The following is a 26874-nucleotide window of genomic DNA, read 5'->3' as shown; positions in this document are numbered from 1 at the left end:
TACATATCTTTGGAAGTGTAACCTTTCTCTCTTTCTCTTTGACCTGTCCCAGGTAGATTTTATTCTCAAATTAAAAGAAGAAAATAGTCTTGAGTGGGATGAAAATCAGTTCATATTACCACAAACTTCATGTTGCTACTTGTAAAAGAAAGGAGGAGTCACATGAGCAACATCTCAGAGTTTTGTAAATGGCAAATAAAAATTTTGTAGCCTCCTTACTTACTAGCTATCATAAACCTTTTTTTTGGTTTGCATATTTGACCTACTTTTAAAACCTTTATATGCACAAAAATGTCAGGTAGAAAGTTAACTTTTTTGTTTACTTGCAACTTAACAGGGTTAGACTGGAATACACTATGAGTGTTTTCTAGCACAGGTGTATCTTCAGGTAGGAAAGGTTCACTCTTCAAAATTCCCAGTTGTTTCGGTTTGAAGGAATGAATGAACCAGTGTGGTCATTGGTGAGCTGGTGCTCCTAATTTCAGAATTTATACAAACACCTTGAGACTATCATAGTGGAAGAACAGTGGTGCATGATAAATTCTTCCTCTTCAATTGTTGCATAAAAAGTCACTCATGGTGTAACCAAGTAAATGTTTGTCTGAATCCTGTCTTAAGCAGGCACTGGAAATATGGAAAAAACTGGCAATAGAAGTCTAATAAATAAATAAATTGCACTCTGAATTGTATACAGTACAATTGGCATTGATTTGAGGTCCATAAAGGAAAAATGTTTCCTAAGAGAGTGTCTTATTTTACATAGCTTCTTCCCTGTTCTTCATAAGATGTATATACATTAAGTGAAATGATAAAGGATGATAGATAAAAGTACCTTCATCTTTTACTCTGATGTAGCTTAAATAAATCTTTCTTCTCACAACAGATAACCAGACAAAGAAGTTTACTTCTTCATTTCAGATTTTATATTTTAAACCTTTCATGATTTTCAGTCAGGATAGGGAAGTGGTCTGGTGTCAGTGGCTTGCCTCACTTCACCAAACAAATTGGTAATTAACGATTTTATTTTCACTAAGCATATTATCAGTTGAATATATTTCAAGATGAAGCTATATCCACAATAAATCTGAAAACTGTCTTTCAGCACCATCAGCATTATACAATAAAGAATATTTCCCTGACAACAAATATTTGGGCATAGTAATACACTGAGAGTTTTCCAAGTGCTTAAGTGAGTAATGACCATAAACCCTAATGCTTTTTATCCTCATCTTCCTCTCAGCAAAAATATCTATGAAAAGGGACTCAATGCAGGGCAGAACTCTCTATTCTGCACATCAATCATTTGCAGAGATGCCTGACCTCATTACTCTATTATCCTGGCTTAGGCAAAGAATAATACATGAATCCAGCAGGAGCAATACATTCACCACGACTCTTCATCTCATCTGTGAGCTGGTGCCCCCCAGACTGAACTGCCTGGGAACATTAGGGCATTTTTACATTACTTCTAGTATGTAATTTCTAATTTGTGTGTAATTTCTAGTGTGTAATTTCTATATTACTTCTAGTGTGGAATTTCTAAAAATATTTTAGAAAATAGAATAATGCCATCAGTTCTTATTATTTTCCAGGGTATATGAAATGGTGTAAACAGGACTTAACTCCACAGTACCTTTAAATTTTCTCCAAAGGGCTGGGCAATTCTTGGATCCTATGGCAGCAAAGTTGTTTGGTAGCATGGGGTGCTGTGCAGAAACAAGCTTTTACTGGGTCATGCCAGCAGCAAGAAGACTTTCACTTCTTTTGTCTTCATTATCAGGTTAGTAAAAAGTAATTGATTCAATTTTTGTTTATTTATATTCATCTATAGAAAGACTAGGACTCGTGTTAGAAGGACCCCTTGTTATTTCTGGAAATGCAAATTCCAGAGCAGCCAAGTCATTAGCTAATGTGGGACTGCAACCTCCCACTGTCATTAGCTACTGATAATTTATGCTTTCTGGTACTGGTTTCAAATGTCCTGGGTTTTCCATATGCTTTTTTTTTTTCCAGGGGAGTCAGAACAGCTGCATCAGGCAGGTTTTCTTTAGAGAAAGTCCATAAAGCTTTATAGTTTTTCAGGCACAGCATGAAAAAGTCTTCACTGCTTATACAAAGAATGACCGTTTGGAATACTCTGCTGACATTTTGTTAGAAAGGCTGAATGAAAACTGACAGATCCAGGTCAGCACTGTTCTATATCTTAGAGCAAAGACACCTGCTGAAAAGGATGTGATCTCTTTTATTTTTTTTTTTTCCATTAGTAGCCTGTGGCAAACTGAAATCCCTTTGGAATTCAGATGTACAGTGAAATGATGTATTAATTTCCACCATCCACATTTAGCACTTAGATGAAAGGCTGGTTCACAGTGAGAGCAAAGACAGATAGCTGAAGGCTCAGTTTAACCATGTCAGGTTTTGGGGATAAGGTGAATCTCAACCACAGTGAAAATGACCCAGCTCTTGAATTCTTGGGTAGGATTCAGGTTACAGAGCTGGATCACAGCCATGAGCGTAGCTGACCATTGCTTATATCCAGCTGAGACCAGATCTGAAGGGTTTGTCTGGAATCCTCTCCAGGTGGAATGTGAACACAGGGCACTTGTAACCCTTACAGGACGGGAAAACTGTGTCCATGCAGAGCCTGGCTGTCAGAGTCCCAGGAGAGAGATCAGTGACTTTGTGGACTCAAGCTCTGGCCTATTAATATACCTCTTAATAGCAATTTTTGACAAGCCCTGAGATTAAGGTTTTTAAGACCTAAATAAATGTAGAGTCCCTTAAGCAATTCAATTAGCAAATTGCAATATATTATTATTACATAACATTATAATATAGTAGATGTTTCCCTTCCAACTCAGCATATCCTGTGATTCTGTAAAATTTTCCAATACTTCCAAAGTTTTCATCTTACTTGGATAGTTTCAGATCTACCTGAAGTCACTGACTCCAAACACTGACAATGTGTCTGCTATGAACACATCATCATTACTGAGATTTCACAGCATCATCAAGGGATTTCTACTTCATGGAGATTCAGCACTCTAACTGCTCAGCTGCCAAAATGTTTGCTCTTGACCAAAGCCTGCTTTAATGCTTCAGGGATGTTAGTGTCATTTGTAGAACTATACCCAAGTATTTGGGAAACATTAACAAAGATAGTATGATAAATTAAACTGCTATTTTTCCTCAATCATCAACAGAAGGAATATATTTGATGTCTCTATCAAATAAAAAAAGTCTATGTATTCCTAATGCTGTTACACACATATTTTACATATTATTATATTAATTAATTTACTATAATAATTATATAATTATTTGTGTTGTTATTATTATTGCTTCATTTTAACATTTTGCTCTTTTTCTGTACAATGTGACTTGAAAGGTGTTTGACAGGCCTGCCATCAGTACCTGATTTTTTTTTAAATTTAACTTCTATCTTTCCAGAAAAAATGACTACATTTACTGAGATGACTTCAGATTCTGGTTAAGTGGTGACTTTCAGTGCCAGGGATAGAAACTTACCATGTAACACGGGGTTCTGGCCAGCCAGCCACAGAACAATTAAATCTAACATTTTCCTTTTCCCAGATAGTGTGGGAACGAGGCTCAATGATAAACTCAGGAGCATGTAAGAGTTTATCTTGATTCAACTTTCTATGGAATGCCTGAGTCTCTTCTAGCTGGAAAAGAAACATTTTATTATACACTTGATTACAGCAGCAGTTAGAAGTGCAAATTATTAATACAAAACCAAACGAAACAAAACCCACACCCCCCCAAAAAAAAAAAAAAAAAAAAAAAAAAAAAAAAAAAGAAAGAAAAAGGCAAAACCCCCTGCAATTTTTCAATTTTTATTTAAACATCTAACACACTTAATGTATTTATCTCACCTGGACACAGAAAATAAAGTTTTCATTTTCCAGAATTTCTCCTTTCATAATAACTAGATTTGATTTTACAGAGCTTTTCCCCTCAAAATTATTCTACCTAAAATAATATTCCACATTTAATTACTTATTTATTATTTTAAATACAGAGTGGAAGATGAAATAGGCCTGAAACTCAGATGTCTTCTATACCTGTGCTGTAATGCAAGGCTCTCTATGCCTAGGTCATGTCTGACAGAACTACTTTCAAACCTTTCCTCCTGACAGGATCTTTCATCCTCCCAAGGTAACTGGTTCAACTGCTTGACTAGCCACAGAGCTGGAAAAAACTCCTAATATGGTATAAATCTTGCTTTCTGCAAACAAAATGATTTATTTTCTGCTCTAACTTTCAAATATATGGAGAATTAAAGGTCCCTGTACTCAGATTATTAAAAGAGGACTTTTATAAACAGGGAATACCAGTTTTCCTTATAATGGTTTCTCAATCCTGGACAGCTTCTATTTGTCCTCAATATTCATCAAGCAGAGACTGCTCATTATCATAGACCCAAAAGATTCCAACACAATTAAATAACTGCTCCTTAGGTGTTACTGATAATACTCTAGATTGGTATTTGTTTTCATACAACTGTCATTAAATTGACTGACCTTTTATAACTCTCAGATCCTGAGGTACTTCTACTTAGCCAGGCATTCCTCATTTACTTTATCTTTTCCTTCTGTGTGTAGTAATTTCCATTGGTTGTTATTCAATTTCACCCTCACTGTTTCTCAATTTTTGAGATGATTTTGACTTTTTTACCATGTCTTTGAAAGTGTTTACACCCTTTCCAGGCTTATGTGATAAGGATATCTTATAAGCAAATTGCCAATTCTTCTGCTCAAAACAATAAATAATAAAATATAGTAATAGTGTAGTGTAGTATAGTATAGTAATAGAAATAAAGTAATATATTTGCTAAATGAAACATATTTGCACTTACATGTCCTGTCTGATCGCAACATATTTATAACTATGCTCTGAGAATTATTTTTTAAGAAGTTGGGCAATAATGCATACAATTAGAGATTCAGTTCCAGGTTTCTTCCCTAATTTACACCTAATTTACCCTAATTCTGTCCTAATTTATACGCAGCGTTTAAAACTCTGGGGTGAACACTTTCCACAAGCCATAAAAGTCCAGAAATTACCCATTCACCTACTTATGAGTAAAAAATATATATATATAGCCACTTTTATTCTCTACCCAGCAGCTGTCTCATCCTGCCTGGGGCACAGTGCCTCTCTCCTTTTCCATTTGATACTTAGATAACAAGACTTTTAAGTAATTCAAGAGACTTCCATTGAAAATGCTTAGGTTTATTACTACCATTATTGTGATTGTCCATGGAGTAAATCAGGGCACTGGTATGCTAGGCATTTTACAAACATCAGACAAAAAAAGTCTGATTTTCTTTTCCAGCTTAAGTTTTAATTTCTAATATTTTACCGTTTTCTTCATGGCTACCCGTTCAGCAGACTCGCGGATCGCCACTTTCCTTGATTTTTTTTCATGATGTTCCTCTTCAGAAGTCTTGGCCACCTTGCTGACACTAACTCCTTCCCCTGTGGCAAAAAGGTTCCTCTTGGCAACATATGCAGCACTTTCTTTAATTCTCTCTTCTTCAGTGTCTGTGATACCACTGATATTCACTTCTCTGAAAGAATTTTTAAAAAGCAGAATCCCATTGGAAACATGTTCCATTTCAAGTTGCTACCAAATCAGCCACTACAGTGGCCAACACCTTTCTGCTACAACACTCATATGTATTCAAAGCAGAAACATGGAAGGGATTCTGGAGAAAGACTGAGTATTTCACTGTCCAAAGTCATGGCCATTTTCAGGGCCTCTCCCTCTAAATATGCCATATACATTTTCAGTTTAAACATTACCCTGCTTTGGCTTTTTATCTCCATCACCATAAACATGAGTGTAAGGCATAACCACAGATCTTCAAGGTATTAACTTAGAGCTGCAGTGTTTGTAACAGCACTGCCAAAGGGGCAAGAGATAATTGTAGCTGTATAACAATCAATGTCCTCATTCATGGTTTATTAAACGCCCCCCATCCCACCCTATATATAACTGCAGACAACAAAAAGTTCTCTTTGTTCATAGAAAATTCCATCCTATATTGCTATATATGCCATATAATTTATATATGTTATATAAATTCCATCCTATATTATCTTTCAGGAAGATAACTATGGATTTTCTTGAAGCCTCCTTTTCAGGTTTTGTACAGAGGTGAGACACAGAGAGCTCTCAGTGGGTGCAATCCTGTTTCCACTCTCACATGTGGAGGTACCTTTGAAACCATACTGTTTTGGCACTGCCAGGACATTACAGCTGCTGTAGTGGTGCATACACAATGAGAGTTCCTTGACTTAAGAAGAAGCATCAATATCCTCCTGCTGAATTTAGTTACTGTAAGGGAACATTAGATAGCACACTGAAAACAAAATAGGTTTAAGTTCTCATTAAGTGCCATCTTGCAAGCACTATAGAAACATCACCTCTGTTTCTAGAATGCACTCAAGCACAGCCTCTCTTTTATCAGAAAGCACTTACTACTACTACTACAAAGCAAAAAATAGAAGGAAGGATTTTTTTTTTTTAAGATTGCCAATATTATGCATTGGACAGTACATCCCAATGGTAAAAAAATTTGAATTCAAGTTCAGAATTAAGTGTCTAGCCCCTTATCTTGAAGTCAGTTTGGTGAGATGCAAGACAGTCAAACAGTGGAATGTGCTGTAAACTTAATTACATTTAACAGCTGCTGAGAAGACTAAAAATCTTATTTAACAGCATAGAGCTTTGACCACCCTCAAATTCAACTTCCTATGTTTCAGTCTGCTTTAAGAGGATGACCCTTAAGAAATCAGTGGGGCGATAGATTCCCTCCACTTAGGCACATCAGCTGTTCCCACAAATATCACCTGAAGATGCAGCTATATGGAAGATATTTTTAAAAACAATTTTGAAAAAATCAGTATAATGAATATGAATATAGCTACCTACGTTCATTTAAATTAATCCATGGCATTTTTCTTCAAAGGAAAACTGATACTATTTCTTCCTTAACTACAGTAGTTAAGATCTCAGCAACTTCAGAGGATGGACTGGTTTCTCAAGGCATTAAGCACATTTTGAGAGCTGATGAATATCCTCTGACTAAAATGGAACTCATCCTAGTCATCTGCAGTTGTAATCCCCAGATGCTTTTGATCAACAGTATTAAATATTTATTTCTAATAATTTCTCCCTGTTATAATCTTCCCAGATCAAAGAGAAACATGCTCCCTGAAATGACAAATGCACTAAACCAGCAAACTGTACCATTTAAGAATTGATTTTACAGTCAAGTCTCAAGGGTTTCAGTAGAAAATAATTTTCAAACAGATCCAACCAGATCCAACCCCAAATGGCACAGGCAAAATATAATTTTAAGGGTATCAGCCATCTACAGTCCTTTGACATAGGCTTATTAGTGATTGCAAATAGTTCCATGAGCCACAAGCAGCAACTTCAGCACTTACAGCATTACATCAAGCTCTGGGTGTTTTACTGTCTAAAATACTGTCTGCCTGTCCACAATTTTCTCTTGCAAGGATTAGCCCAGGTGTTTAAAAGGTGTTTAAAAGGATCAGTTGCTAAGTGAATAATCTGAGCAAAGTATTTTTTCTACAGCAGAACCTCAGGGATCTGAAGTAGAACTAAATAATGGAAATGGTGACACATCACTGAAGGTCACCCAGCTCCAACAAACCCACAGTGAGATGACCTTTATAAATAACTTTCCTTTTAACAGCTCTCTGCCCATGGGAAACAACACATCAATTTCACTGGGGAATTTAGGAATGACATGTAGCATGCACATGTTTCAATGGGCTTCAGCTGTTATCTTTCAAACAAAAATAAATATCTGAGAGGAATGTGGCATGCAACTTCCACAGTCTTGGCATGTGGTCATGAGCATGATGCCAACAGTGAAAAGCCTAAACCAGATACCATTTCATGCCATGGTGAGTTGAGTACTCAACAGTCATGATATGCTCTTTTTAACTAATTTTTTTTTAATTAAAAAAAAAAAATCCCAAAATAAAATTAAAATTTTCTGGATCATTTCAGTGGCAGAAAAGCACACAGAGCTTTCTGAATTGCCATAAGCAAAAAGTAAGACAAAAAAAAAAAAAAAAAAAAGGAAGAAGAAGAATAACAGTGATGTAAGAATTTGACAGTACCTGTTAATGTAGGATCCCAAACAGGACCCCAAAATATTTTACAGTTACAAATAAATGAACCTACACACTGTCACACTGAGTTAGATATTACTGTATGCATTTAAAAATAAAATAAATGAAATTATTTCTTAGTATTTGTTAAGATGTTAACATGATGTGCTAAGATCACAGAGGCCTGTAAAAAAGCTAAGTACTAATCAACAGTTGTGTTTTTCAACTATTGCCCAATACTAAAAGTTTTACTTGTGTAGACTCAACATACAATAAAAAGGAAGGATATTTGTGCTTGAGGGCATGGGAGACAGATGATGGTGAGCTGCAAACCTGCTACGTAACTATAAACACTGGCCGAGATGCAAAAGCAGTGAGAAGCCTTGAGAATATGTTATCTCAAGTTTTGCATGAGACAGTCACATTTTTATGTGTTTCTATCACAGAAGATACAGATGAAACTCCAAAGCAATTTTTAAAAAAGGCAGCAGTGTTTTTTAATGTTGGTTGGATCAAAGAGCAGTGAAACCAACACAGGAATGTACAAGGGGTGAGAAAAAATTACTCTGAAACAGTGGGAGGGAGTTAATAAAAAACAAAACTACTACTGTTCTCATCACAAAAGCATCACAAATGCTCAAAAGGCCAGAAACAACTTGGATGTGTCCCCTGAAAAATGCTGTGCTGTAGAGGAAAGACAAGTTGAAGGGAGGTTTCTGTTCAACTGCAGATGGGCAAGAAAATTTTTCCTGGCCTCTAATCAGGAGCAATTTTCCACACTACACCCCAGGATGTATTAATCTGAGCAAGTGACTATGCTGGAACTACTGGAGACTCTACTAAAATCACTATGCCATACCCCGAAAAGGGCAGGGGAGCCTCGTTGCTGATGTTGGTTCTGGCTTCCACATAAAGTTCACATTCAGCTTTACTGAGAACACTGCTGCAGTAAGATGTATTACATCAGTAGTAACCATGCAATAAATACCACCAACACGTGAGATCAGTATGAATCATTACAATGGATTTGAGGAAGCATTTGGTTTTATTCCAGGTTTTTCCTGTGCCAGGACAAGATATTAGCACTTTGTTTCATTGTTTCTATGTTTAATGCTTGGTAAGAGAGATCTGATTACAGAATAAGTCTTCAAACCAAAAGAATAAGCTAAATAATGTGGACAACATGCTTCCCTGGTTCCCAATAGGCAGGGTTCTAATTATATTTTCATTTCATAGAAAGTGGCCCTGATAATGTGTTCAAAACAAAGTCCAGACACGTAGGTTCATTTGTCCTGGCTCTGGATGAACAATGTCCAATTTTCTGCCAGTCAGTTTACTTCTCTTTTTCTTTTTATCACTCATATGAAGTACAAACTATCACCATAAGATCCATGAGTAAAGACAGATTAATGGATTTATTATTTTATAATTTGTTAATAGAATGTCAGAAATAAGATACCAAACAAAATAAAAATGATCATACCGTCCTGTGAATATGGGCACTGAGTAGTCTAAGGCTTTGTTCTCTTTGTCCTCTGATATCAAACTCTGTTTTGCTCTCTTTGCTTTGGGACTCATCTTATAGGACTGATCTTCTATCATTAAGTTGGAATTTTTCAGTCTGAAATAAAAATTATATTGTTAAAATCAGGAAAACAGCTGTTAAGAAGCGCTCAAAAATACAATTAAAGTACTACAACTTTTTGCTGTCTTATTTTGTAATCAAGAATTTATAATTTTTAATAGCCATAGTTTAGAGTTATTAAACACATAACTAAGTGTACTTTTGACTATCTCACCATTACAAACATACTATTTACGCCCCTTGGTATTAAATCTAAACATAGAGTAAGCAATATACCTGGTAGCAATGTACTTTTAATAGCTTTTGGTTTGGGACTTGGGAAGATTGTTTAAGTCTCTCTACAGAAATTGTAGGGCACTGTATAGCTCAGAAACCAGTGTTGCCATCCCCACTGCTCTCCCATACCACTCCCTTGGGAAGAGTTGAGTGAAGCAGCACCATTTAACACAGCACAGATAAATGGAGGATGACTGAAAAGGAGGAAGAGCTTCCCAACCCCACCCATCCCCCAGTCCTCAGCAGCCTGGGAGGGATTCTGAAGAGCATGAAGCATACTTGCGGCAATCACTTTAGGTTAATTTTTAACATAGTTACAAATTGTGTAAACAAAGCTCAAAACACCTTGCCTTCCTTTGCCAAAGCAACTAATCTCTAATTCCCATATCTATGGAATATGCTAATTATTTGTCAGCCTTTAATAAATCCCCAAAGTGTCTATTCACCTGCCTTGCAACGTCACCACAGAAAATCATATGTGAGTCTTCTTCTGGTCTGGGGATTTGTCTACACAGTATGAGCTGCCTGCTTACATGTGCAGATACAGGAGCAGAATGATGGTTTCTCAGCAAGGCTTGTTAGCCCTGACATGTGCCTCTGTCAGGGATAACCTGCTTCCCACACCCTGGATAGCTTACACTGGTGTCTCCACATATATCAAAACCCATGCTACCACTGGGCCCCTGGAAATGTTACACGTGCATAATGTAATATAATATTATATCCTTGGGCTAATGTTTTCCTTAGGCTGTATCCCTGCAAAAGTACCACCACCAACACAAGAAGAGTGCTTAGTTTCCAAAATATGTGCTAGTAATATATCCACTGAGACTGTGTGTGAGATGATGCAGGATCACTTTCATTCTCCCATCCTCCCTTCCTTCATTTCTGTGTCCATCCCTTTGCCCAGATGGAGTTCTCTCCCTACCCAGTTCCTGTTAAATCAGTCTCCCCTTCTTTAGCTCTCTGCCTTTCTTAATGTAATTCCTCTGTGCTCCTCAGGTGCCACCATCACCAAGCCTGCAACACTTCTGCCAAGAGATGCTCAGTACAGGGGGTAAAAGCAACTGTGCACTGCTTCTCCTTCCTTCCTCCTCTCCCTGTAACCTGGTTTCCACACAAAAGAAGGCACAGCCAGTGAGGGATTGTGGCACACATGGCAGGACTGGGGCCAAGGGTTTTCCATGTCAGGCACCACTGTGTCAGCTAAGGCACAGACCACATCTACAGGAGAGAGATGCTGTGGGCTCTGGGTTTTGACACCAGGCATTGCCCAGGACAGCCACTGATGGAGTACAAGAGAGGCATATCCAGCTTTAGGGACAGAAATCCAAGCAGAAAACAGTCAGGAACAGTCCAGGCAGAGTAAAATAAAAAGGAAGAGACACATTGAAACGGGGTGTGCAGTGGCCTTACTCCTGGGTTGGACAATGATGTGGTGCAATCACTATGGCAAACCACAAATGCACATCAAATAAGGGAAAAGAAACATCAAAGGCAAACTATTTTCATTATTTTTCTTAATTGAACTAGAGTCTGTAAGGAGCTGCAGATCTTTACTTAGCAGGTGACTTTTATTCCTGTCCTATTTAAAAATGGGTCAAACCTGGAATTTTGACTCTGACAGCCATTAGATTTCCTCAGAGCTTTAGGTTGAACCTGTTAGGAGGCCACTTCATTCCTAGTTGTTTCTATATCAAGAAAGATCACAGTACCAATTGAACTTAAGTTAAAATGTCTAGAAGTTTTTATTTTCACAAATGTAGTTGAAATGTGGTGGAAATTTCAGCTCAGGCATTTACAGCACTGTTAAATCCAGACCAACACATTATTCCTAAAGGAGGGTTTGGCCTTGCAGTCATTTTAGTTTTCATTTAAGGTCCAGATTAGATTACACACTCACACGGGGAATTAATGGGAAGCATATATAGCAGTTCCCATCACTCCCTGCTAGGCATTTTGTTGATATCTTTCCTGTATGGTAGTGGGGGTTTCCTATCTTTCATTTATATCTCTCTACAATTATTTGAAAAGGCAAGAATAAATTGCTACAGGTTCTGTTTGTTTGGAGGCTGTTTTTTCACTCAATCACTCCAAGTGTTTGAAGTTGAATATCTCATCTTTATGACCATACCAGAGCACCCAGCTGATGTTTTCAGAGGGATACCTAGAGTCTCTCCAAAATGTTCTTTAGAATTGCACTGCATAAACCAAGAGATTAGATGAATAAATTTGAAGCAGCAGAAAATGTTTCTCCTTTCTAAATTCTGGCAGAGCTAGATGGAGGCTACTAGAAACACATATTCAAATGGAGCTCTTTGCTTGAGAATATAGGTTAAACAGTATTCTATCATGAGGTTTATTTCCCTGTTCTCCTGTGTTCTTACTATTTCTTCCTGTGTAACACAAAAACAAAATCCTGCCTAAAACCATTATTTAGGTGGCCCAAAGGAGGACTCTCTTTCTTGAACCAGATTCTAAAATCTTACCCTTTATTTTAAAATGTTCCAACCTTTTACCTGATATGTGGAACAGAATCTCCCCAGAGCAGCAAGAGCAGGGTATCAGTGCTCTCTAGTTTCATAGGGAGGAACAGTACCATGACCTTTTAACATCTTTCAGCCTCATGTGATATGCCCAGCTAGCATATGTATTTTTTTTTTCCAGGTCAGATATTATCTGTACAGTTTTATCAAGGTTGGTGACCTAAGCCTACTTCAGGGTGGTTTCCAGCATGTTAAAGTGTCAATGCCAGCATTTTCCTAGTTTTTCATTAGAGTTGTAAAAGGTACAGGCATTCTTCTGTAGAGATGTAAAAAACAGATGCTATTAACTTTTCCCTCTAGCCTAAAGAGGGACTAAAGAAAACACTCTGCAGGGCATCTGGAGCTCCCAAACAGATGCTTTGTTCTGTGTTGATGTCTTATTCTCAGACAGAGAATATGTTGGCACTGCCCTTGTTTCTGTGCCTGAAGGGACAGGTTTCCCACACTGCCCAAAGAGAGTCTGCACCCAGTGGGTGTAGAAATGTGTTCTGGAAGCAGACCACAACACCCTATTCTTTCGTTCTTTCACTCCTGCATGAAAAGGCACATGTAAGCTCTTTTACACCTCTACAAAACCATGTATCTTGTCCTAAGCAGAAAGAGATGATGATGTACACAATGATTGCACCAGCTGTACCTCCTGGAGAAGCTGTTAGCCATGAGTCCTTATCCAGGCTCTCTGTTTAGCAGCTGTTTCTTTCCTAATATGCAATATTTTAACTTACTATAAATAGGAGAAGAACTCTTTAAATTCAGCCTCTAAAAATGAGAAATGCTCTCTGGTGACTATATTAATTTTAAGTTGCTGACACGTTTGTCATAAGCCCAGGCAATATTGCTGGCGATATTCCCTAACACAGCTTCCACAAAATTTTATTTTAAGGGGAATTGTTTCCACATAGCAGGTCTCATTAAAACAATTTCCATGCTTGGGTATGACATCTGGAAGCCAGCTTCTTAACCCTCACCTATAATAAACCAAAGGATGAGCAGTGCCAAGATCATGGTCTTCTAATGTTTCTGGAAGTGTTTTATTTACACAGCCTTGTCCCAATCCTGGTTACTAATGCTCAGAAGAGCATTAGCTCTCACTGGCAGCCCAATTAAAGGCAAATTAGAAAGGCATTTTTTACTCTCTTTGCTTGGTAGACATGAATTACACCATGTCCTCTTTGATGTTTTGCCTGACCTGCAAAATAAGTGCAAATGCCTGAGCCAGACCAGTAACTTTTGTTTTCCCTCTAAGCAGGTGTCTGGCCCTTCTGGTGGCAGATAATTTGCCTGTGACACAATGGGATTATTGATACTGCTAGACAGGAGAAGAACACATGGAAAAGCAGTGAAAGTTTGAGCAAAGGCAAATCACTGAGCTTCCACAAAAAAGAGTTAAACGCCTTTAATCCAGCAGCCCTGTTTGACAGCCCTGTAGTTCTATAAGAAGCTTTGGCAGATCTGACTCAAATCTTCTCAGAAGCACACGGAGGATGGAGCACTGCTGTGGAAGAAGGAGTCAGGAGCCAGGTTTCCCACAGGAGCCAACCTGCTCGTGCTGGCAGCCCCCAGGGACTGGATAGGGAAGAGCATGGGTGGCAACAACATCAGCTTGTGGGAGTCATACATCCCTCACCTGTACAAAGCCTCAAGGGAAGCAGCAAATGTCACTTTTCCTGCCTCTGCTGAAGCCAAAGAAGTGCTTGGCTAGAGACAGCCCCACAAGCTGGTGGGGAGGGCTGGTTGTGAAGAGGCAACCTCTCCATGGTGAGGTGCCCTTTCTTCTGGGAGCCCTGAGGTTTGCACCTTTTGCCAACCGCAACCAGCAGAGCTGCAAGCTTCCATACTTGCTCTTGATTTTGCCAGTTTTCATTTTGCTCCCTATACTTCCTCAAGCTGTTGTGGTGTGAAAAAGACTTGAAATGTAGGGGACAGGCCACTTGCACAGGGAAAATTTTTCATCCTCCTGAAAAATCAAGCTGTGGCTCCTTCAAACTGCCTGTTTTCACACCCTGGGAATGTTTTCCACTCAAGAGAGGCTTCAACATCACGGAACTGGGTCCAGGTCAAGGTCTTGCAGGTTACATAATTCCTAGTCCTTCTCCACTGCTTTCCCCATGATAAATTCCTGACACAGAACTAACTGCATGTCAACACCAATGCTTCATGAAATCTTTTCTGTACTGTGACTAAAAAATAGATGAGACTTAAATTTTGCAATAACTATAAGTTTAGCAGAAGCTACTTTAGATAAAAATAAGAAGTAACCTGAATAAAAATGTAATATTTGAGTTTTTCTGTTGGACTCAATGGTGTTTATCTGCAAAACTATATCTATTATGCATAAATCTATATTTGATGGCAATATTCACTGATATGAAATTATCAATTGTTAGCTGAAAAATGTTGTCTGGATTTGGATTTGTGTGTCCATTCTGGTTTCAAGGAAACACTCAGGTCATTTAGATACAGCATTTCAATTTAAACTTTTCTACTTCTAGAAAATTGGAAGAATTTGAAGACTCTTTTTTTTTTTTTCTACACCATTCTTTTCATATGGATGAAAACAGAAATTCTTGGATTTTCCTAATTTATTTGAGTAACACTTGTTGTCTCCACATTACCTCTTGAAGTATTTTGCATTATCTGGGAAAGACAGTACAAATTTGGCAAGAACTCCTTCAAATTTGAACTACATTTAACTGTAGTATTGAATTATTTTTTTCCATTTTGCCTCTTGCAAATGGCAGAAATATGGGCTGCATAAAAGAAATAAATACCAACATAGAGGCTATATTATCCATAAACCCAAGTTAAATACTGAGATTTTCATTCAGAAATATTGTTTCCTGTGTTAATTAAGTTTTGTGTAAGAGAGCTTGGAATCCTATGTATTTAATCGCCAGAGTCCTTGTCTTAGGTAGCAGCAATGAATTTTTTCCAATACAATGACAAGACCACAGAAATAAAGAAGTTGCAGCTGAGACATTCTTATCTCTGAACAATCTATTGGCAAGTCTTGTACTACAGAGCATTATATAAGCAAATATGCTTCTTTAAACCAAAAACTTTTATCTCGAGCCAAACCTCCGTAAAGTTTTAAATTCTCTCTCAACTAAACAATTTAATTTACTTCAATATGATACTGTTGACATTAGAGTTATTCTTAATGAGAAACACACAGATTTCAGAAGAAACTTGTGTGACAGCTGAAGCGCTTGTAAGCAGGACTCAGAAACAGATTTTTTAACAATCATTTTTTACAAATTGAAGTTCTTTTTTTATGAGAACCTTTTCTTCAAGAAGAAGCAAGCTTTGGGTTATGGTCAGCAACAGAGTGCAGGCACAGCTGCATTGCTGCAGAAATTTGGGATATCTTCCCTTACCCAGCTCCCTTTGGAAGCGTAACCATCAGTCCCAGCACCTCCAGTTTTCTTCCCTTCACCAGCAGATTATAAATGAGATTCTCACTGCTTTCTCAGTAGTAAATTATCTGCACAAGTAAAATTGTCTCAACAGCAAAGCCTGGATATGACCCAGTGTAAGACAATCAGCTACAGAATCATAAAATCATTACAACCTCTAAGATCATCAGGTTCAACCAGTAACCCAGCACTGCCAAGCCCACCCTTAAACTATGTCCTTAAGTGCCACACATTTTTGAACACTTCCAAGAATGATGATTCCACCATTTCCCTGGTCAGCCTATTCCAATACCTGACCACCCTTTCAGTGAAGAAATATTTCCTAATATCCAATCTAAACCTCCCCTAGTGCAACTTGAGGCCATTTCCTCTCATCCTGTCTGATTACCTGGGAGACGAGACCAAGGCCTGCCTCGATACGCTCTCAGACAGCTGTAGAGAGTGATAAGGCCTCCCCTGAGTATCCCTTTCTCCTGGATAAATAACTATTTCCCTCAGCTGCTCCTCATAAGACTTAGACTCCGGAACCTTCATCAGCTTTGTTGCCCCTCTGTGGATACATTCCAGCAACTCAATGTCTTTCTTGTAGTAAAGAGTGAAGTAAAGTCATTCACCTTGACTATAACAGCCTGAGAATCAAATACCTGAACAAACTCTGGCAAATAGAGATTGGACCCTGAGCTTCCTGAAAGCCAAGATTTCAGTGAAGGCTGAAATCACAAAGTATTGTTTACTGTGGTACATGTAGTTTTTCTCTCATTGATTTTGGCCAAGATTTCACCATTATCCACAATCTGGGGAGGATATTCAGTTTTCAAACTTTAAATTTCCTGGTGGACAAGTTTTGTTCAGTTCTGCTAATGATACTCTTAATTTTATATTAATATAACAGCAAGCAGATGTTTTGAGCTATAATTTGTTGTTTGTTTCCTCTATTGCTAACAGCTACTCTAATATTACTTTAATACTTCCCTAATTTCTGCAAATCTCTGAGATATATGCATACAAATATTATGAGGCTATTATAGCAAAAATATTATGCTAATGTAATTGCTTGAGCAATATTTATTATCTTACATTAAAAAAAAAAAAAAGAGCTGAGCATAGCTACGCTTCTCTTGTAAGATGGGATACTTCAGGCTATGTCTACTTTAGAAATAGTATGCATCAACCAATATACAGTGTGAAAATTTCAGATTCTTGAATCACTCAGCGCAAAACTGAAACTGTTTGGCCAAAGAAGAATTAATCATATATGGACACATAACTCAAACTTGCACGAAGAGCTTTGAGTTCTTTTACTACTCCAACCTTGTCAGAAAAGAGACAGCCTCAATCCAAAGCTATCTCAACTCTTCATATTAAATTCAGCTGTGTTAATGTGGCTAAACAACTTGGAAGGAGAGGTAGCTCATGCCTAACCAGTCTGGAGTGTGAATATGTCAACACTCAGCCACATCGGCATTGCCAGTCCTATTCTTACAACAGTCCAAGCATCACACATGGATTAGTCCAACAAACTAAGCTGACCACAGTCCTTCCTATTGCCAAAACCAAGGGAAAACACCTGACCAGGAAAATATATTAATGCCAAGTTATAGAGAAACTTTATATGGATGAGAAGGAGAGTTTTGCCATTGTTTTCAATGGGAGGTGGTTGGACATTTTTCTACCAGGATGCTGTTTCGAAGATCTTACCCAAAACTGTAGGCTTCAGATCCCAGCCTGTAGGCTGCAGCCAGCTTGTTGATGGATTCAGATGCATGGCCGTAGGCAGCTGAGCTGGTGCTGAGGGACTCAGAGTCAAGGCTGTAGGCAGCAGATCTCTTGCTTTGCGCGGCAGAGTGGTCGTAGGCTGTGGATCCATAGCTGTAGGCTGCTGACTCGAGGTCATAGGCTGAAGAGCCATGGCTATAAGCTGCTGAGGAGTCAAGGCTGAAGCCTGCTGCAGACGAGTGGCGGTAGGCCGCGGAGCCCCTGGCATAAGCAGCAGATCCTTGAGCATAGAGGGCAGATTTGCTCTTTGTCTCCTTTTGGTACTGGCTCACCGTGGACGACAGCGCTTTGTGGCGGTACGCACGGTCATAGTGCTCGTGGTGTCTTTGGTAGAATGGTAAAGACATCATGGGTGCCTTCGAATTTTGGGTTTCACTGCAGTTTTCTGAGTGCAAATAAAAACAGGATAATATCTGAAAAAGAACATGTCAAACATAAGGACTACTGTCAAGGAAACTCCTGAGTTAGCATACAAATAATACCCAATTTCACACAAACTAACACTGAACTTGAAAAATCAACTGCAATGAATTTAGAGTTATCTCTTTATGATGTGATTTAGACTTTCAGACAGGTTCATATTCAGATTTCAAGATGCTTACATGTCACCCATCATGACCAGAAAACTTTGCACTGATGTGTCTGTTCATTTATAGTTGGTTCCCTGCTACTGCAAACTATTCACGTTTTATATGCTCACTTATTACTACAAACTAATGAAAGTCTGTGTGCCTGGCTTCTTCAGAGATAGGATAACTAATTTTGTTCAACTACAATAGAGATAATAAAGTAATAAATTATTTTTAAAGGCATGAGCAAATCCAACAAGGCTATAAAAGCTGAAACAAAAATATATGAACACTTCATTTATTTTTGTAACCCAGTTTTCTGATTGAATTTAATCTTCCATTTATTATTACAACAGTGAATTAAAACACTAAGATTGAGGAGGTAAATGTGCATTATAGTGATTGTTTTGTATGTGATACCAGGGTTCAATTTAAAAGGGCTTAATTGTGCATTATACTTTTACAGTTGAATCAGGGATCCAGTCTGTGTGCAACGGGTAAAATAATATCATGCTCCTCAATGCAAATCCTTTTCTTTTAACCTAAAATATCATGTTCAAGGTTGCCAAGACCCTTCCTCCAGATGATAGGCCCATTTAATTTTAGTTTGCACGTCATCAATTGATTGTCTTGTAGTCACTTGTAGTTCAAATTTTGACCAGGTGAGAGGTAGTTCCCCTCTCAAAATGGGATGAAAGTTGAGTGCAGAAAGAATTTCTCTTGTCTGTTTGTTTTAAAACCAACAGTCATTATTTTGCATTTTTATTTTGCTATTGTTATAACTGACTTTTTCTACTTTGACATAGAAGCTTGCCTCAAGTAATCCATATGATAACCTTTCTTTCTCTTTCTTTTAGGCTCACATGGCTACTAGTATTGTCCCTGAAAAGATCCCTGATTAGTAACAGAAATGAGCTACAATAAGGAAATGTTTACAAGGATTTAAAGAAGATCAAAAAACAAGGGTGAGAGGTGTTTGTTACTGTTTTGAGGTTTTTTAGTATTGATCACAACAATAGGAATATTTTTCTGCTTTGTGATTTCTTCATATTAATGAAAAACTATTTAATGTTTGGACTTAAAATACACTTACAGAACTGTAAGACAATCATGACTTCATGAAAGTCTAGATATCCAATTTGGGTTGTCCTGCACAGAGTCAGGAGTTGGTCTTTGATGATCCTTGTGGATCAGAATATTCTGTGATTCTATGTTTTTTTTCCCCCACTGGTCTTTATGCCCCCTAGATTTCAGTCCTTGGCTTTTCCTTTAGTATTTGGTTCTGATAGCAAGTCAACAAATTTCAAACTATTCTTTTTGAAAGCTGCTGAGGTATTTGACCTCATCATGGTAAATTATGAAAAAAAACCCCAAAACCAAAAACCCAACAAGCCAAATGCCAACCAAACAAAAATCAAAAGCAAAGAGGAAAATGTTTTTATATTTCAGGGATCTCACAAGGGAAATGCTCCTTGTAGGATAACTCTAGTTGCAGGAAGTCAACAAGGAAGAAATTTATTCATAAACTTTTTATGTAAAAGAAATTGCTGATATCCTGACCAAAGGGAAACCATGAGACTTCAAGAAGACCAAATTATACATTTATTTTATTTTTATCTGAGGAAGAAGGAGAAATGGGAAAGAGTGTTAGCCCATTGGTTTCTATGGCAAAAGCTGATGTTCCTTTTTAACTCTCTTATTCCTAATGCTGGCTATTTTTTCATGTCAGTCTAAAATAATGCAATTATCCCGTTTAGCATTCTTGTTTCTAGTACCTGTCAGTATTTTGTGTTGCTACTTATTTCACTTAGTTAGCTACCAGTAGTACGTAGTTTCTCCTAATTTCTTTAGTTTCAGAAGATTTTTTCCTTTTTTCTTTGTTGTCTCCCTTTTCCACCTCTGCAGAGCTGGGTTTAGGACTTGTAAGTCGTTATGATCACTGCCTAGGAAGGTTAAGGCATGCAGAAGAATATTGTCTTGCACACTGAAAGAGAAGGAACATGAGAAGATCCTGTTTTCCTTCTGCAGAGTACTATGGTTTGTCTTCACCAGCTTTATTTGAAGTGTTGGCTGGCTTCATCATTCATACAACAGCCACAATGCTAACAGACATTCAGCTCAGGCATTCCCACAGCCTTCCAGGCTTCAAAGGATGGAAGGTGATCCACAAGTATGAAGCACTGCATGTGTTGCCCATTAAGAAATTAAACAAGGCATTTCATTTACTTTTTATCAGACCAAAATAACAAGTTAAAATGTACAAAGGAAACATTTTTCTTCCAAACACGAAAGGTCTCACTGTCCTCAGGAGTAAAAGTCTGTGATAGGAGTAAGGACTATGATAGCAAGGCAGGCACTGAACACTAAATCAGCTCCAGTGGTTCAAATCAAAGACCAGCACTGACTCATATCATGTAAAAGGAAACTCCTTTAATAGGTATTTTATCACACCATGAGTTATGTTTTATATTTCCTCTGAAACATCACGGATTGCTCACAGGCCAGGATAAGCTGGTTACATTAGTCTGATCAGATACAGTAGTGTGATGCTATCGGAGATGACATAGAGTAACTCAGAAACTTCCAAGGACTTTGCTCCTATCTAGAGCACTGCCTGATTATCAGACTGACTCCCATCTCTTAAGTTTTATCTATGCTACCTGCATCCGCTTAGTCTGCATGCACCAACCAGCCCCCTTCAGTGTGAGGGCAACACTCCATCTCAAGATCAGTGTAGCACTTCAGAGCTTGGCCTAAAAATATTATTGGCCATAGTTAGATGAATTCACAGTTTTTGGAGCTATATTTTAGCAGCTATTGAACTGAGTATTTAAAATTACTAGTGAGCAGGCAGACAGTTCTGTACTTGTCTATAGTTCATAGCTACACATTAAAGGAAGTGATTCTGCTGGCATTACCTCTTGTGCTGTTTATCAGTCTGTGTAATTCTTTAAAGATCTACTCATCAATCAATGAAAACAGTGAAATAGATTTTTAAAAAGAAACTCTTGTAAGCAAAGATAACATCCTAAGCAACAAGAAAATATTTATGTTATTTAAACCTTCTCTAAGCCCGCAGAAGACTACATGACAAACTCCTCCTGTATCTCAGTAACCCATGCTTCATTTGAGAGTACTGTGACAATATGCAAAGATAGCTGAGTGAAAATAAAAGAGCCCCTGCACTACTTTCTTTCAGGTTCACAGCGGAACCTTCAGATGTCTTCAATTTGTGTCCACAAATCCCTCAACAGCTGAGCTAAGAAGAATAAAGGGAGCTACTATCAACTGGGCATTAAAGATTCAGATTAAAAATAATTGAACACGTAAAACCTTCCGGCATAAAAAAACCACTTACCAGGATCCAAATGAATGACAGCAAATGGAAGAGCTTCCAAGTGGATGAATAGCACAAAAATACAGCAACAATGAAGCCAGCAAAGAAAGAGGTAGTTAGGACGAGGGGTAAGGACTGGACTTCAAGGTCCAGAACAAAAATAATGCCTGCAGTCAGTGGAATGTCAGAGCCCCAGTCCAGACCTTTTATGGCCAGGGGGATGCTATAAATATAGCATGGAAGAGGGAGAGAGACAGAGACAGATACCGATACCCTGTACTATCTCTGTGCAAAGACATGATGACGGCAGCTTCAAACTAAAGGAGATACAGAGTTCTCCCTTTAAAATATCCTCAATAATTTCTGAATAAAATCAGCATTCCACTCAAAATTATTTCTAGGATTTTTTTTCCTTAGATAAATCAGATTTAGGAGGAAAGAAACCATGTAATGAACCAGAAACTAGGAAAGACCAATCCCTGTGTTGACCTTTGCTATGGTACAAGAATTTGAACATTTTATTGGTTCTTTTTTTTTAATGACAAGCCACAGTACAGGTAATATAAATATTTCAGCTTAATGACAGACAATCTATCAAGACTCTAAAGTCATATGAGTTACATTTCAACAGAAATGTATTTTCTTTGTTCTGTTGACAGTGTTACTTTTTTATCGTCTTCTTTAAGATAAAATGCTAAATTAAGAACATGACCTCATGAGGCATTTAAGTAGATATAAACAACGCAGCTCTAAAATCTAACTTTTTGTTTCTAAATTAAACAATATTACCTCTAGGAATAATTAAATGGGCTTGTCTTCTTTCATTTTGGTCCCAGCATTCTGGCATAGAAATGAGTAATCTGTGTGGCTGAATATTACATCAGAATGAGTTCTGTCATCTGAGATCTAATAGGTGGAATGCAGTGTGACTTCATTGTAATATAATTTACCTCTGCATTATAAATTTAGCTTTCAAGAAAAGTGATTAGTGCATTTTATTTTGTTCATTTGCATTGACAGAAATATTAACCCTCTCAGTTCTGCTAGAACTTCTTTTCACACTTGCCAAGCAACACAACCAAGAACATTCCAGATCCTCCTGCACTGTCCCCTTTATGGGTGTAACCACCAGAAGAAGGTCTGGACAAGGCTAGAGGATCCCAGGCTTTTCTCTACAGTAGTTCATCAGTACCTTCCTCTTCACCTCACCGCCTTGATTCTACATGAAATCCCTTCATTGTCCCCACTAGCTACTTGTTCCCTGGGGAGCCACTGCCTCCTGCCTGATGCTCCACCATGCAGTAACTTCAGAAGCCTCTTCACCTGCCACACCAGGAGCTGCTCAGGTGCACCAAACGTATGGGCTTTTGGTTTTTGCTCATGAGGACAGAAACCATGGCCAGCAAAAAGTTGTGCAGTCATAGAAACTGTATTGTGGCTCAGGAAATTGCCCAATCTGCAACAGGCAGAATGAAAAATGGGAACCTTAATACAAGCTTTTCTTCCCCCAGAATACTGTGCCAGCAGCAGTGCCACTAAACTATAGATTCTGGGCTAAAATGTATATTTTTAGTTAGAGTAGATGGAGCCTCAGGGGACAGACTCCTGGATTCCATTACGAACTCCTGATCCACTCCTTCACCATGGGTCATTTGCACTGACATTGTAGAAGCCTTAATGACAGGCAAATTGCTTTTTAAGAGTACAAGAAAATGTAGAGAAATGAAAGCAATTAAATATCACATTTCTCTGCTTTGATTGCAAGACAATCTGTATAGCTCACACATGGGGAATAAAAATCTGAACAACATTTTCAGTGTTTTTGTAAGGCATAATGGCACTATGAAGTTCAATACAGTTTTCAAATTCTGTGCTGCCTCCATTCATTCTGTAAATAAAATGGAGATACAGTGTAACAGCAAAATATTTAATATTATTTTACCCCTTAAATTTACACAATTTAAGATCTAGCTTTATTATGAGATAATATCCACAGCTAATTTCAAATCACTGAAATCCTATTTGAATATCAAAGTACATATTTTAAATCACTTGGAGCTCTGCAAGCCTCAGAATCCCTGCAGCACTCTGTATACACAAGTATTTAGTCACATTGGGCTTGGGAGAGAGACCCTTAGGAAATACTAGTTCTGTCCTCTCCTAATTAGAACTACATACTGCTAGAGACAAGTTTGTTTTTCTGAATGGGAAAGCTGGAATATTAATTTAGAACCCGACATGAGAGAACAAAAAGCTTTCCAGACTGTCTGCTGAAGTTTTGAGAGCTACGGCATGCTGTAGCTGAGGACAGTCCATTTCTTTCATTTAAGTATAATCTTAAATAAATCTAGCAAAACAATTTTTGGAGAACAGAGGCTTTGAGCATGTGTGTTGTCTTCTGGAGTTTGCTTTCAAACTTGGGTCCAGTTTTCTGAATTGATTTTTATCGAGAAGAAAAATCACTTTTGGAAGATGTGCTATTGTCCATTATGCTCCAACTAGCCATCTTTATAACCCACTGAAGGGAAGGGAGGTCTGTGTTCCCTGCCTTCACCCATGAGAAGGTATTAATATCCAGGCTTCTGTTGATTCTCTGCATCACTCTCAGCTCATATATTTAACAAGCAGTCAACCTTTTAACAGAAGGGTCTGAGTGCAGCCTACAACATCTTGAGTGTCTGGCCTCACATCTGAAGAACCAAGTACAAGACCACTGTCTCCTTGATATGGATAGAAATTTTTCCAAAAGCCTCTCAAGCTATTGACTGTTGGTGCCTAGATCAATTTTTCATCATACAGAAATATTTGCCTTACCATTATTAGCAGCATTTATTCTGCAGCGTCTCTCTGGAACTGGAAATGACTCATTAAAATGTTGTTGCTGACAGCATTTATTTTCCTTTGTAACGTTATAAAGGTTTCTGTCCATAATGAAACCTTACCCCAAGAGCATATAGCAGATTCCTGGAGCTATTCCAAAAGAAAATTCTTATAATTTCTTTAAGTAAGTGCTTTTGACACTTAGATTTTTTTTAATCCATAGTATTCTCCTGCCATTTTAACTTCCATATCAAAACAGATGGTTGTCAAATGTCTTCCCACATTTCATCATTCTTTCCTAAACATCACAGATTTTTCAATACTTTTATTCCAGAAATGATGGATAGTTTCTAATATCATTGTTGTGTTTAGCTTTGTACCTTGGAAAGACTGGCCAAAACACCTTGACACATGATTGCTGAAGGACCAGAGTTGTACCTGGTAACTGTTATCTATAACTGCAGATAACCCAAACCCAGAAAACTTGACTGAGGTACAATATCTGAGCTCCTGCCACTTAGGCACGCAGCTTTTAGAAGCAGGTAATATACTTCAAAATATGAGTTAAATAGTTGTCATGATCCACTCGTGTGGGTGTCGTGATGATTCGTTAACCGATCCCAAAAGTGCAAAAAGGCAAACAGCAGGGGACCATCAGTTTAATCACAACAAATGCACCTGTATTTAGGTACCAACAGCAAATGCAATAGAGGGGACAGGAAAAGGAAATAAAGAATAGAGAGAAAAGAGGGGGAGGGGAACATAGCTACCACCGTCGAGATGAGATCCTCAATGGGCCAGCCACATAGATTCGCCGTCATCTGTGGGGGTGCACCGAAGTCTTCCCAAAAAGTTACAGTTTATATAGTCTTTAGCCAAAGTGAGTGGCATCTGGCCAGAAGGTGGGCAAGACTGATGGGCCATTGTGAAAAGCCCCTTGGTCTGTGAAGCAGGTGCTGGCATGCAGGGACAAGCCACCGCATGTCACAACCTGTTCGAATGCAACGTTCTGTAGAAGCACAGCGAGTGCATCTGCTAACAGTCACTTGGTAAGTGTCTGCATCCACCTCGGCCAGGCCAGAACTCCTGTCAGGGGTCTTCAGGGTCCTTGCAACAGTTGTGAGGCAAATGAAGGAAACTTCAGACCGTCTCTCACAATAGTTTAGGTAGGATATTGACCAAACAGAGGTGCTCAATGTCTGGGACTGGGGCAGTGGGACAAACACTGGCTACCAGGTCCTGATAGAGCCTGGGGGAGCTCCAATGGCCCCTGGGGAGCACTAAAAACAGTGACTTTGCAGTGATTGCCACCCCCTTTTTTGTTATCCATGTGACTGAACTATGTCATTACAAAGAAAACAGTCTGTAGATATCATCTTACTGAAGTGCAAGCTACTATTGCAATAATACAAAGCAATTGCCTCAGATATTACAATAATCATTTCCACAATCATTCAGGCCCAGCTAACACAAATGTACCCAGTACACAAGCACATCTTCAATTTTTTTTGTCCTCACATTAATTGATGAAATACTTTTGAATCAATCAAATGTTTCTTTTAAAAGAAAGCATAGTGGCTATATCTTAATAGAAGAAACAAATAATGTTTTTAGCTCTTTAGCCATTACCCTTGGAAATTATGTCTAATATAACAATTAGGCTAAAACAATTAGAACAAAGTTTTGAGGAGAATTTGCATTAGAAATTCATACATTGCTATATTCAACATTCCCTACAGGACAGACCTTCAAATTTCAAACATCAATCATGAGTAAGAAAGTCTTCCAGAAACTGGGAGTGAATGCAAAAAGACCTGGTGAAGACAAAGAGGTGAACATTAGACTGTTTAATATTTAAAGAAAATCAGGAGATACACTGAAGAACAGAAGGAACTGAGATTAGGATCTGATGGGTGGACATGCAAGTCAGAGATAATTTTGGTGATAATTTCCCAGGTGTGATTTAACTTTAAATGAAGCAGTTCAAACATCAACAGCATAAGCTGTAGCACCAAATGATTACGAGACAATTGCCAAACCCACCAGGACATTTCACAAATATTCAGAGAGTTAATCAAATTATTTGAATAGTTTTTTTCAGTAACTTAAAATATCTGCTATAGCTAGTGACTTCAGACTCCAGTGCACTTATATTCCACAAAGGCAGCTGTATGTGTAACTCTGAAATGGATGAATCCTGATTTTTATATGATGGGCCAATACTCTAATTTCTCCATCCATGCTGTAGGTCAAGTTTTTTTTTCATTTCTGAGCAACTTTAAGTTTGGAGACTCAACAAAAGGGACTAGCATGAACTAAAATAAGATGCTTCAAAGACTGGAGGGCAAGATCAGTTTTCTGTCTGATGATGGTC

General features: G+C 38.1%; 1 protein-coding gene across 1 annotated transcript in view; it reads right to left on the bottom strand.

The window, feature by feature from the left end:
- MYOM1 (myomesin 1) overlaps positions 1-18124 on the bottom strand; it is a 64743-nt gene extending 46619 nt beyond the window's left edge. The window contains exons 1-4 of the mRNA XM_053977091.1: positions 17697-18124; positions 9659-9796; positions 5387-5594; positions 3529-3686 (exon numbers count right to left, since the gene is read on the bottom strand). Of these exons, the coding sequence (XP_053833066.1) occupies positions 3529-3686; positions 5387-5594; positions 9659-9796; positions 17697-18124 (932 nt within the window). The remainder of the gene's footprint in view (positions 1-3528; positions 3687-5386; positions 5595-9658; positions 9797-17696) is intronic.
- Positions 18125-26874: the final 8750 nt, after the last annotated feature.

This window comes from Vidua macroura, chromosome 1, assembly GCF_024509145.1.
Source record: "Vidua macroura isolate BioBank_ID:100142 chromosome 1, ASM2450914v1, whole genome shotgun sequence".
NCBI lineage: Eukaryota > Metazoa > Chordata > Aves > Passeriformes > Viduidae > Vidua > Vidua macroura.
Note: the sequence above shows the minus strand (reverse complement) of the source record. Positions and strands in the feature narration are given on the sequence as shown.